The sequence below is a fragment of the Rhinopithecus bieti genome, unplaced genomic scaffold (genome assembly GCF_001698545.2).
Source record: "Rhinopithecus bieti isolate Rb0 unplaced genomic scaffold, ASM169854v2 scaffold_14700, whole genome shotgun sequence".
In the NCBI taxonomy this organism is placed as follows: domain Eukaryota; kingdom Metazoa; phylum Chordata; class Mammalia; order Primates; family Cercopithecidae; genus Rhinopithecus; species Rhinopithecus bieti.
Window position 1 is genome coordinate 1,438,900 of NW_016808194.1, and position 14,072 is coordinate 1,452,971.

Genomic DNA, 14,072 nt, shown 5'->3' on the forward strand with positions numbered 1-14,072 from the left:
CTCATCTGCCCCCTTTATCCATCCTTGCTTTGCTTCTTATCAGAAGGAAAAAAAAAAAATCATTTAGTTTACAAAGTAGTTCTGTTACAGCCAAACAGTGCTACCCACTGACAATCTCATGGCTCACCGTCTTCCATCCTGTAAAGGTGTCATAAGCTCAGCTGTCTGAAGGTGTTGGTTTCTTTATCTCTACTGTTTCTAATTTTTCCTCCATCATTTTCTATTTTCTGACCAGCAGCTGCTAAATGTCTTGGGGGCAAAAGTAGACCAACCTGGATCTTGGGGAAATACAGATGACGATTTTTCTGTTTGGCTTTTGCCTCACATTTATTTGGCACTTCACATCTGATGAAGGCTTTTATGTATCTGTGCGCTATTTGAGCCTCGAAACTTCCTGATTTTGTAATGGTAGGGTATTCATTCAACAAGTATGTACTGATTACCTACTATATGCCAGACACTGTTCTAGGTGCTAGAAATACATAGGAAACAAAATAAGATTTAAAAAGAAGAAGAACCGGCAGCCCCACTCTTTCGAAACTCTCCTTTTAGCTGGGAGCATCTGCCAGTAAAGAGCCCGGGACAGATCTCGTAGCGCCTGGTAGGTGATAGTAGGAATTTTGGCTTTTACTTTGAGTGAGATGGGAAGCCAGCGGAAGGCGTGGAGCAGAGGGTAGTCTCATTTTAGAGATTAGGAAAATAAGAGGCTACTCCACAGTAAGTGCACCAGTAGCGCTTAAAAAAAAAAAAAAAAAAAATATATATATATATATTAACAGGAGGTAGCCACTGATTTGGTGCCACTAGTCCAGAGATTCGAAATGAAGCGGGAGGAGACACGTTAAGATCAATCCACAGGGAAACAAATTATTTACACCGAAATACAATTTAACACAAACATACGCAAAGAGATATGCCAAGGAGTACTCGGGGGCTCTGTTCAGGCCCTTGTTAATGAAAAAGAAGCGAATCTTGACGCCGCAAACCCTGCCTCTAGCCTACTTGATGCCAGGGGTGGGGCTGTTGGGAATCGCTGCCCACCCGGAACCCGGCCAGCCCCGAGCATGGCCACGCCCCAGCCCCGCCCCGAAGAAGGCCTGTCTCCGGGGTTGGCCGCGGCGGTGGCGGAGGCCACGGTGCCCGGAAGTGCGGCTGACGTGTCCCGGCAGCGCTCGGAATTGTGGGCGACTCGGCTAATGGCGTCTGCGAGTCTTAGGGGCCTGGGGAGCTGGCGCTAAATCTTTTTGCCGGGTTAGCTGGTGACACCCGGTGTGGCTGGGCCCCGCGGCAGCGGAGGGACTTGCCCGCCTTGTGGGCTCCTCGGCCAGAGCCGGCGGAGCCTAGCGGGGCGGGGCGACTGCGGGGGGCGCCTCCGAGAGAAGCCGGAGGTGTTGCTGTCAGGCTGCTGGGGGACGCTCGAGCAGGCTCCGGGTTCGCAGCCCAGGGCCCGGCAGAGTCCCTGCAGGGCCCAAGAAGCGGGCTGCTGAAGGACCAGAGACACCTGGAGGGAGCTGCCTGTGGCCCCAAGGAGCTGACAGTGCCGGAGCTTGTTTGTACGTCTCGGAAATTGACTGGGACCTTGGAGGATCATGTCTGGCACCAGCAGCCCCGAGGCGGTGAAGAAGCTGCTGGAGAATATGCAGAGCGACTTGCGCGCCTTGTCACTGGAGTGCAAAAAGAAATTCCCACCTGTCAAAGAGGTAAGCTTCAGGCGACGTCAGGAGAAGGCACTGTGAGCATGCCTGGTCCTGTTAGACCAAGTGCTTCACCCCAGTTTCTAGTCCTGTGTAATTTTCATTTGGTCCTCACCTTTCCAGATTTGTGAGTCGGTGGGTTGTTCCACAGGGCTTTTTATAGTTTCCACTGGAGAGAGCTGAGACACTTTGATTTTCTCCCCTCTCCTGTCCTCCCAGTTTAGGAGTGAAGTTCGTGAAGTGAGTCTATTCAGTTTAAACAGCTAGGTGTACTGTACACTAGCCTATTCTGGCCTTTTTCTTACTCGAAAGTGGCCAAACCAAAATTGAAAAACTTGTTTGTTGCTCCCCAAAACGAGTATCCACCCATCGTGTTGAAACGTGTACTCCTCACGTTTGTGGCGTATCACTGAATTGGAAACAGTTTTCCTTCTGGCATATATCATTCAGCTTAACTCTATCAATCCTTTGATATGTTAAACTATCTAGAGCCACCTAATTTATGAATAATATTGAAGATCCACAGAATCATGTTAAACCTTCTTGCTATGAGCAGTGCTGTGGTGGGAAGTGGGGCTTGCAAGTCAGAGCGAACACACCTGAATTTAAGTTCTAGCAATAAATCTTAACCTCTTTGAGCTTCAGGTTTTTTTGTTTTTTGTTTTCCACCTGTAAAATAGGGTTAAAGGATGGTTTTATATTATGTATGGGAAAGATGTCAGAGCAAAAGGGTATTATTAAAGAGACCCTAGTAAATAATACATGGAAATTAGATTCTCCAAATAGTTCTTGAGTTGAAATATTTAACATTTGGTTACTATTTGCTTTTTCTCTTAAAATGCCATTTTAATTCTCAAAACAAAACAAAACAAAAAACACCAAAAACAGCCCTGGCTAATTTTGTATTTTTAGTAGAGACAGGAGTGCTCCATGTTGGTCACGCTGGTCTCGAACTCTTGACCTCAGGTGATCTGCCCGCCTTGGCTCCCAAAGTGCTGGGATTACAGGCGTGAGCCACCACGCCTGGCTATTTTTATTTTTATTCCTATTTAATGTAGTTTATTTTACCTGCAATTTCATTTACTCTTAGCCCTAAAAATTCACCGAGGGATTTCATATTTACATACTTATTTAAATGTACCTTTATTATTATGAAGATTATGTAATTAGAACTTGACCAATAAATTTCGGATTTTAGGCTTGTAAGGAATATTAACTTTTCTGTAAGTGCATTGGTTTTATCAGTTTTCAACAAACTCCATCTTGTATATCTTTAATAAAGTAAGTATTACCCAGTGATGGAAACCAGATGTGCCACTTTTGGAAAGATGGCTGTTACGATAGGTTTTATTTCACGTGGTCAATAGTCTGTTTTGATATTTATTTTCATTATTTTTTATATCCTCTGTTGAAAGTTATAACCAGTCAATCTAAAGAATTAGGATGTTTTAGAGAATTTTAAAGAATTAAGTTGTTTTAATTGTAAGAGAAATGCTGTCATTTAGAAAATATCAAACACTATTTTGTAATTTCAACAATAATTTGTAGAACTGACTTCACAGTTCTAATAATTCATACAAAAACTGTGGTTCCTCTATAGGCTTTTGTGGTCTAGCTTGGGAATTTAATTGCCATTTATTACATTTTTTTTTTTGTTTTTGTTTTTGGAAATGGGGTCTCTGTGGCCCAGGCTGGAGTGCACGGGTGTGATCTGCAACCTCGAACTCCCTGGCTCAGGTGATTCTCCCAACTCAGCCCCCTGAGTTGCAGGGACTACAGGTGCATACCACCATTACAGGCTAATTTTTCGCTTTTTTTTTCCTTATAGAGACGGGGTTTTGGCAGGCTGGTCTCCTGAACTGGGCTCAAGCGATCTGCCCACCAATGCCTCCCAACGTGCTGGGATTACGGGTGTGAACCACCATGCCCAGCCTGGAGGATCCTTTGAGCCCAGGCGGTCAAGGCCATGGTGAGTGGTGATCGTGCCACTGTACTCCAGCCTGGGAGACAGAACGAGACCCTGTCTCAAACAAACTCACAAAAAAATCTCATTAGTTTTTACTTGAACACTGACTAGAGAGATATTTTGTAATTGCACCTAGTCTTTGAGGTAATAGCAAAAGTAATTCTTGTAATTATCTCTGATACATAATTTTGTATATGGTACATGTTTGTAAGAATTTGTTGAATGAAAGCTTTTTGATTTCTTACCCAATGACACTGGGCACTACTTTAGGAATTGAAAAATGGTCTTGACTGTGTCATAGGTTTAAAACAAAGAGAATCATTAGCCTAATTATAATGATGTTTTAGGACAAAACTTTGACTTTCAAGAAATAGTTTGGCTGAATTAAATTTTCCCTATTAAACTAATAAGAGTGCCAAATTTTGGCTTTTGTTTTTCAAGAAACTGGTAAGATTTTGGTTTTATTTTTCTCTTTGGGTGCTAACTAAACTTTAAGGCAAAGTCTAAGAAGCTAGTTAACGGAGACACTTTATATTTAGTCTTTATTTCAAATTTTTAGTCATTTCTGCCTTTTATGGCCGTAGTGCTCGACTCTTATTTTATTTATTTATTTATTTATTTATTTATTTATTTATTTAGACAGGATCTTTTCACCTAGACTGGAAGTGCAGTGGCAGGATCTTGGCTCACTGCAGCCTTTACCTCCTGGGTTCAAGTGATTCTCCCACCTTAGCCTCCTGAGAAGCTGAGACTACAGGTGCATGCCACCACATGCAGCTGATTTTTATATTTTTTTGTAGAGAAAGGGTCTCACCATGTTGCCCAGGCTCGTCTCCAACTCCTGTGATCAGGCAAACTGTCCACCTCCGCCTCCCAAAGTGCTAGGATTATAGGCGTATCCCAGGCTGGGCATGTAATTCTTTTTTAAAATTAATAATAAGCTGGATTTAAAGATTTCAAATCTGTCCGAAAAACCATTAAAAGAGTATTGATAAAAGATAGTGCCTTGTTTACTGATATTTACTTACTGTCTTTGGACTTCTACATGGTTTTTCCTACCTTACAGTTTTCATTTATAACTCTATCCTTTGTATATTAAATTGTTGTTGTAGTGGCTATGACTTTATTCTGTCATTTTATAATAACCTCTTTCTCTTTTTTTCTATTTTTCTTAGTCCTTATACATAAATCTTCATGTTTTAGCAGTATAACTTTTTTTAGTACAACTGTACTAGCTAATTTGGGAATATTTGTATGAAATTTTTTTCTTTGTTTTAAAAATTACTTTGAAGCCTTCTATAATCACTTCTATGTGATTAATATCCAGTGGCCTTCAGAGGAAGAGACCTCTGAAACTTTATGTATTTCATGAATAAAACTTTTGATTATTTCCTATTTGCAGGTACAGATGAGGGGTATCTAACTGAGCCTGGAAGTTGGAGGAGGGGAGGCATTCCTAGCAGAGGAAATAGCGTGTGTTTTTAGTATTCCATGTAAAATAAATTTTACACTGAAGATGATTGGAGTCAGAGCTTTTTGAAAAAGGGGAATATGATCAAATTGATATTTAGTAACATTGCCTTGACCATTGGTAGGAAGAATTAGAGGGTATTGAGACTGAAGCAAAGAGAGCAAAGCTTTAAAAATGATGATTCTCTGTTTTGAAGCAGTAGTGGACATAGACAAAAGGTTGCTTGCATTGAGTTAGACAGTAGTGAAAGAGAGTATAGATTGAAAAGGTAAAAATTTCCAAGGCATGGTAACCTTCTATACAATGGGGAGAAAGAAATGTGTGATGCCTCCCAGGTTTTTGGCCTGGGAAACTACGTGGATCACTAAGAGAATAAATAAAAGAGGAGGAAATGTTTTATGGGAAAATGAGTAGTCACTATATATGTATATGTTTTGAGACGAAATCTCACTCGGTTGCCCATGCTGGAGTACAGTGGTGCAATCTCGGCTCACTGCAACCTCCGCTTCCCAGGTTCAAGTGATTCTCCTGCCTCAGCCTCCTGAGTACCTGGGATCACAGGTGCGTGCCACCATGCCTGGCTCATTTTTTGTATTTTTAGTAGAGACGGGGTTTCACCATGTTGGCCAGCCTAGTCTCGAACTTGTGACCTCAGGTGATCCGCTTGCCTCAGCCTCCCAAAGTGCTGAGATAACAGGCGTGAGCCACCGCACCCAGCAGAGTGGTCATTATATTAAGTTTAAGATTTATGTGTGATATCCAAGTGGAACTGACCAGTAGGTGTTTTAAAAATGATGGTTTGGCACTTAAGAGGGAGGTCTAGAATTTCAAATTTAGGAGTATCAGTTTATAAATAATATTAGAAACCATAGAAGTGGATGAAATGGGCCAGGAAGAGTGTGTGTATAGAGTGAAAATATCAGGGCTGGAAAACGAACTTTGGGAAACAACATTAAAGAAAAAGGCTGCTGGGCAGACTGAGGTTAAAGATACAGGAAAGAAGGGTAAAACTCGTTAGAGGAAGGTCCTTGAGAAAACTAAAGTTTCAGTGGCATAAGTATATGAACAGGATTTCAGTCTGAGAAAGGACACATTATCTTCTGACAGGAAGGACAAAGGAAAAACCGGGTTTGAATGTGACAAATTTGACAGAAGGGAGTGACAAGTTGTGGGCAGTTTGGTCTGTGGCCTCTGCTTTCTTGGGAAGATAAGAAACAAGCTTGTTACTAGGAATAATTAAGTGATAAAAGAAGTAGGGGGTGGGGTGGGAAGTTTGAGGAGAGCAGTGGATCATTTTGGAGAAGTGGAGGAGAAATTGTCTTGGAACACTTAAGAGTCTTAGCAGGAAGAGTGGTTGAAATGATGGTGGATTGTGAGAGCTAGGTTAGATTCCTAAAGAAGGAAAGCCAATAGTTTTGACTGATTGGATGATGATGGGAAGGTTAAAGGCTAGCAGCAGCTATTTCATCAAAGAGCAGTGGGGTTGGGGAGTGAGAGAGCTAGAAGGATAGGAGTTGGGACAATGGTGGGAATATTGCATTTCAGATTGCCCAGTACTGGAGGATGATGAAGTCCAGGGAATGGGTGGTAGAAGAGTTAAGGGAGAGAAGTTCATTTGAGTTTAGGTGGTCAGAATTAGGGAATTGGATAGATTTCTTTTCTCTCTTTTTAAATGATGCAGAATCAGTAAGGGTATAAATAATTCAAAAGTGCAAGTAGTGTTCCCAGGCTGTGTACTTTAAGTTTCCTATTGCCCATTCAGACCTGATAGAGATTGGCTGGCAGAGAAAAGCAAAGGTTTCCTGTGATAGAGTGCCTCAGCATCCAGGTGTTTTGGTTTGTTAACTGGCCTAGGGAGACCCCTGGTGAAAGAGATGCCTTCCACTTACTGTGACAGGATTTGCCATTTAACCAGATATTTAGGGACTGTGACTGATGTCATTGGCTCTCCTGTTTGGGTTAACACCTCATTTGCACGACTTATGACAGTGAAGATGAGGGCTGGATAATCTTTACGGCTTACTTAGGGTCTCTTTTGGTTTAGTATTTCATAATGTATTGTAGTTTCTTCCTCTTGACATTGTGTTCTCTTGCCCATAAGTATAATATAATATATTCATGCTTTATATATTGAAATCTATAAACTGAAATAAATGATTACGTTGTGCTTTGGTTACAGAAAAAATAAAAGACGTAGTCTCTAACTTATAAACCAAAAAGGAAGACATATTTCAAAATTTGATTTTTCTTTTTTCCTTTATGTAAGTATAGCTGAACATTTTCAACCATGTATGAAGTAGAAGGTTTTGCTGTTATTGTTATAATTTAACACAAATGTATGAGTCTCCTGAAAAAGCACAGCAGGAACACAGAAATAATTGAGAAACTGCCTTTATTCTCATGAAGTTAACTCAAGGTTGAATAAAATGTTGCCTTCCCACTAGGCTTGGAACTTTGCATCCTTAGACTCTAATGCAACATGCCATATTAAATATTTCATTTTATAGATGAGGAAACTGGTTTAGACAGGTTTAGTGATTTGCATAAGATAGTAAAGCTGGAAAATGGTGGAAATGATATGTAAGTCTATGTGAATCCATCTCTCTTCTCCTGTTTTCCATTATATCATGCTGCACATGCCTTTACAACTTGCTTGTTTTTGTTGTTGTTCCCATTTGTTTACCTTGCTTCATTATTTGTTACTATTGATTATTCTTTCCATCTTGGAAACCTCTAGTTTTCAGTTTTGTAACACTATACTTCCCTGTTTCCCCTCTCAGTATTCCATGTCCTTTTCTTCTTTCGTTTTGTTTCTATTTTTTGAGACAGGGTCTCACTCTGTCACCCAGGTTGGAGTGCAGTGGGCTGTCTTGGCTCACTGCAGCTTCTGCCTCCCAGACTCAAACGATCCTGCCACCTCAGCCTTCTGAGTAGCTGGGACTATAGGCACATGCCAACACGGCTGGCACATTTTTGTATTTTTCATAGTGACAGGGTTTTGCCATGTTGCCTGGGCTGGTCTCAAACCCCTGAACTCAAGCACTCCACCTGTCTCAGCCTCCCAAAGTGCTGGGATTACAGACCCGAGCCACTGTGCCCAACCATCCTTTTCTTTACATACAAGTGTCTCCCAGGTTCTGTCTTCAGATCTTCCCTTTCTCCATGCTCACCCGCTTGGCATCATCCACTCCTATTGCCTCTGGCCTTGCTATGATGCTGATGATTCTTAAATCTACTTCACTCATTTGCTGTAAAGACAGCTTTTTTACCGAGCCTAGATCTGCATTTCCAGCTGCACATCAAACACATCTAGAATGTTTTTCCCATGCGTCAGTAGAACTTCTTCTTTTTCTTTTCCTTTTTTTTTGAGATGAAGTCTCACTCTTGTCCCCCAGGCTTAAGTGCTAATAGCACGATCTCAGCTCGCTGCAACCTCCGCCTCCTGGATTCAAGCGATTCTACTGCCTCAGCCTCCTGAGTAGCTGGGATTACAGATGCCTGCCACCACGCCCGGCTAATTTTTATATTTGCAGTAGAGACGGGTTTCACCATGTTGGCCAGGCTGGTCTCGAACTCCTGACCTCAGGTGATCCGCCCGCCTCAGCCTCCCAAAGTGTTGAGATTATAAGCGTGAGCCACCACACCCGGCCTCTTCTTTTTCTTTTCTTTTCTTTTTTTTTTTGAGATGAGTTTCACTGTTGTTGCCCAGGCTGGAGTGCAGTGGCTCAATCTTGGCTCACCGCAACCTCTGCCTCCCGGGTTCAAGTGCTTCTCTTGCCTCAGCTTCCTGAGTAGCTGGGATTACAGGCGCCTGCCACCAGGCCCGGCTAATTTTGTATTTTTAGTAGAGACAGGGTTTCTCTGTGTTGGTCAGGCTGGTCTCAAACTCCCAACCTCAGATTATTTGCCCACCTCGGCCTCTCAAAGTGTTAGGATTACAGGCGTGACCCACTGCGGCCAGCCGGATAGAACTTCCTGTAATTGAACTGGTCTTTTTCTCAAAATGTCATTTTCCCCCTATTTCAGTTGTTTTATTAATGCTATCTAGCACTGTTGCCTACTTTAGTCATATTTGGCTATCTTCTCTCCCTCATCTCTCTTTATTCAGTGTCACCTGTTCCTTCTAGCTCTGTAATTTTTAACATAATATTTTTCCTTTTTTCTGTTTTCTCAGATATTATGCTAGTTTCAGACTCTATTAATAACATTATGCCTGGCCTTTGACATACATGAATAGCATACATGACTTCAGATCATTCTGTATGTCACCCATACAGAAGCCCACAATGTCTATTCTACTTATAGGACTCTTTAACGTAGTATTTAGTATTCTCTTGATTTTCCCAACCTTCTTTTTTAGCTTCATCACCCCCAAGTCTTCTTCATATGCCTTTATATTTCAGCCCAACTAGGTTACCTACTAGTCTGCAAATAGGTCCTACTGCTTCTGTCTTTCATGTTATGGCTTCTTTGTTTTTTGTTTTGTTTTTGGAGACGGAGTCTCTCAGTTTTGCTCAGCTTGGAGTGCAGTGGTGTGATCTCAGCTCACTGCAACCTCCGCCTCCCAGGTTCAAGCGATTCTTCTGCCTCAGCCTCCCCCCGAGTAGCTGGGATTACAGGCATCCACCATAATGCCCAGCTAATTTTTGTATTTTTAGTAGAGATGGGGTTTCACCATGTTGGCCAGGCTGGTCGTGAACTCCTGACCTCAGGTGATCAGCCCGCCTCAGCCTCCCAAAGTGCTGGGATTACAGGCATGAACCACCACGCCTGGCTGAAGATTAAATTTTTAAGAAAAGGAGGATGGGTGTGGTGGCTCACGCCTGTAATCCCAGCACTTTGGGAGGCCGAGGTGGGTGGATCACAAGCTCAGGAGTTCATGACCAGCCTGGCCAACATGGTGAAACTAAAATACAAAATTACTAAAAGTACCAAATTATTCTACCAAAAATACAAAAATTAGCCGGGCATGATAGCGGGCGCCTGTAATCCCAGCCACTTGGGAGGCTGGGGCATGGGAATCACTTGAACCTGGGAGGTGGGGGTTGCAGTGAGCTGAGATCACACCACTGCACTCCAACCTGAGCAAAAGTGAGAGACTCCGTCTCCAAAAACAAAACAAAAAACAAAGAAGCCATAACATGAAAGACAGAAGCAGTAGGACCTATTTAAAGACTATTGTGCTCCAGCCTGGGCAATGAGAGTGATACTCCACCTCAAAAAAAAAAAGGAAAAGAAAGGAAGGAAAAAGCATACCACCTATGTAGGAATACCATGTATATATTTTTAGCTATATACATGTAATCTGAATTCCAGTCTTTTATTTGATATGTTAAGGAAATTTTGTCTCCTAGAAGCTAGAGGTTCTAGAATGTCATATAGGTATATATTTTAGAAGTTTTAGGGTTGTAGAATAATTGAATGTTACAGAAGAAAATCTTGTTGATTTCAATGTAGTATTTGTTTTATGAGCATTTTGTCACCTAGGGGGTGTTCTAGATGTATCAAGTACTCCCAGTGTACACTTGACTTCAGGTCTTTTGATTTTACCTGACATCTAAAATCACAAGTCTTCAGGCAGCTCCATACCTCTCTTGTGTCATTAATACGTTATTTTATCTAAGTTGCCATTAACTTGAATTTCACTTTTTTTTTTTTTGAGACACTGTCTCACTCCATAGCCCAGGCTGGAGTGCAGTGGCGTGATCTAGGCTTACTGCAACCTATGCCTCCTAAGCTCAAGTGATTCTCTTGCCTCAGCCTCCTGAGTAGCTGGTATTACGGGTGCACACCTCTACTGCCCGGCTACTTTTTGTATTTTTAGTAGAGACGGGGTTTCACCACATTGACCAGGCTGGTCTTGAATGCCTGACCTCAAATGATCCACCCGCCTTGGCCTCCCAAAGTGTTGGGATTACAAGTATTAGCCACCATGCCCAGCCTCACATTTCTTCTTTAGCTCTTGTTTCATGCTGTGTCCTGTGGATAAATAATTTGGACCTTTGGTAAATTTGCCTTAATATAGCCTTTTCTCCTGGCCATTTGGGAGGCTGGGGCAGGAGGATTGGTTGAGCCCAGGAATTCAGTGCTGCAGTGAGTTATGAAGGCGTCACTGTACTGGGTAGGTCCATAGTTTGTTTTTTCCTTTTAAAGGATGTCCTTACACTACTGTTGACAGAGTGATGCTCTGTCTCAAGAACAAAAACAAGCAGAACAGTAACTTTTGTGAAAAAAAAGTAACCTTTTAAATAACTTTTTTTGTGTGTGTAAATCTGTACATTTTTTGTGTGTGTGTAAATCTGTACATAGTTTTGATGGTGGACATGTGTTAATTCCTTTGCTACCATCCATTCCCTTTTGCTTCTTTCAGTGGTAGGCTGTGTTCATCTCTCATTTTCAACCCTTTGGATTCTCATTCCTAACTCCAGGGTACCATGATTAACTTAATCTACTTTATTTTTATTTATTTATTTTGAGACAGGGTCTTTCTCTGTCGCCCAGGCCAAAGTGTGGCAGTGCAGTCACAACTCGCTGTAGCCGCGACCTCCTGAGCTCCCACCTCAGCCTCTCAAGTAGCTGGTACTACTGACTCACACCAGCACATTTGCCTAATTTTTTTTTTTTTTTAATTGTAGAGACAGGATCTCCCTATGTTGCCCAGGCTGGTCGTGAGCTGTGAGGCTCAAGCGATCCTCTCGCCTTGACCTACCAAAGTGCTGGGATTACAGGCGTGAGCCACCACTTCTGGCCTAGATTAGTCTACTTTAAATCCTCCTAACTGCTCCCCACCTCACCTCCATTCCTGCGCAAGTTACATAATGCTAGTGAGTGCTTCTGGGAAAGAAAAGCTTTCTCTTTCTTTCTCTAGAGCTACTGAAAGAGACCCTTTCTCTCCTTCAAAATGGTGTCATATGAAATTTGAGGTGTGGAATGGCTGCAGCCATTGTTGCCAAGATTGGATGCAGCCTGAGGATGAACCTACTCATGGAACAGGGCAGAACCAAGAGAATGGCAGATAAGTGAAACTGCAACCCTGATGACATTGTAAATCTCCGGATCAGACTTCCTCTGGATGTTTCAATTTGAGACAGTAAAGTCCATCCCTCTCCTTCCCCTTTTTAAGTGAGTTAGAATTGGCACTTGTAGATATAATTTGTGTGTGTGTGTGTGTGTGTGTGTGTGTATAAAATACCAACAAGTTTTTTTGGTACATTTAGAACTTTCCATTTCTTCCCTTAGGAACATTTATTATATAACTACTGGATGAAAGGCACTGGCATAGACATTAATAATACAGAGATATGAATGAGATATATTTCTTATCTTTATTCTTCTTATAGATAGTGTGAAGAAACAGGCATAATGAGATGAATAAGATAAAGCATTACAGGTATAAGCCGTAGACAGTACTAAAGGTAGAAAGGCTTTTCACTAGTTACTATAGAAGAAAGTGATGGAAGAAAAGATTTCCGTCACTGCTTATGACACTAGGAGGGTGACAAAATAAGAAGGACCTGCACCATAAGTCTATAGCTATCATCTTGTTGTTACTAGTGGTTTAATTTCAGCAAAGCATTATTTGTCACATTAAATGAGTACTAATTTGGGTTTGTATTTCATTTGTGAATTTGTTGGCATTATAATGTAAGAGCTATAAAGAGTATATTCCTGATTGTATTTATATGTACATGTAAATTTGTCAGTGACTGGGTAGGTCCATAGTTTTTTTCCTTTTAAAAGATGTCCTTACACTACTGTACTAAATTTTGAGAAACACTAGTAGGAGTGGGCACTAGGGAATCATTGAAGATTGAGACAGTGGATGGATGGAGGACAGGATTGTAGGTAGAGACATTTCTTCATTTAGGTTGATAATGAGTGTTTGAATTAAAGTGTGGGAGTGAGATTTGAGGAAAAGGTACAAGATACATTAACCAAAAAGACTTCTTGACTGATTAGACTTGTGAGTTGAGGGAAAAATCCCGGGTATCTGGTCAGTGACTGGATAGATGATGCTGCTGGTCAGAAAATAGAAATTGTAGAAAGAAGTAATAGGTTTTTCTGGCTGAGGTAGGAGTTTGGGGGTAGAAGGAAATGATAACATCTGTTTTCAAAATGTTGAATTTAAGGTGCCTTTTAAACATTTAGGTTAATAATTTCTGTAGTATAGGAGACAGATCAGGAACAGGAATATAATTTAGAAGTCTTCAGCAGTTAGAAAGTAAATGAAACCATGAAATTACAGCCATCCTTTGATATCTGCAGGGAATTGGTTCCAAGAACCCCAGGGAATACCAAAATCTGAGGATATTCAAGTCCCTGATATGAAATGTTGTAATATTTGCACATAACCTGTGCATATCTTCCCATATAATTTCAGTCATTTCTAGATAATACCTAATATAGTGTAAATGCTATGTAAATAGTTGTTATACTGTATTTTAAAATGTGTGTGTGTGTGTATATCCCCCCACCCTGGAATATTTTTGATCTGCAGTTGGTTGAATCTACAGATGCAGAACCAGTAGATACGGAGGGCTGGCTGTATGGTATTACACAGGAAGAGTTTACTGAGTGAGAAATGAGGTCAAGGATACTCTAGGTGGTCTTAGAAAAGCAGTCAGCAAAGGGTTTTGAGAAAAGAAGAAAATGTTTCCTGAGAAGATTAATTTCAAGGTAAAATATTAAATGCTGCAGTGTATTTAAGGCTTTGGCATTCTTTCCAACTCATAGATTGTCCTCAGCAATAGATTAGATTACTCACCTTAACCTGTGTCATTTCTATTCAAGTCTCTAGAACTTTTTCATCTTCTTTTTTTTTTTGCGTAAGTATCAATTAAGGGGGAAAAAAAACAAAACCATGTTTACAATTGATTAGGTTCCCTACAGATATACATGGTATCTGATCAGAATAGGGATTTTTTTTTTTTTTTTTTTTTTT

General features: G+C 41.1%; 1 protein-coding gene across 1 annotated transcript in view; it reads left to right on the forward strand.

Moving 5' to 3' along the window:
• The first annotated feature begins 1,169 nt into the window (after positions 1-1,169).
• The window catches only part of MON2 (MON2 regulator of endosome-to-Golgi trafficking), a 128,758-nt gene continuing 115,855 nt past the window's right edge, over positions 1,170-14,072 (forward strand). The window contains 1 exon segment of the mRNA XM_017885694.1: positions 1,170-1,700. Coding sequence (XP_017741183.1) covers positions 1,590-1,700 — 111 coding nt within the window. The 5' untranslated portion in view covers positions 1,170-1,589.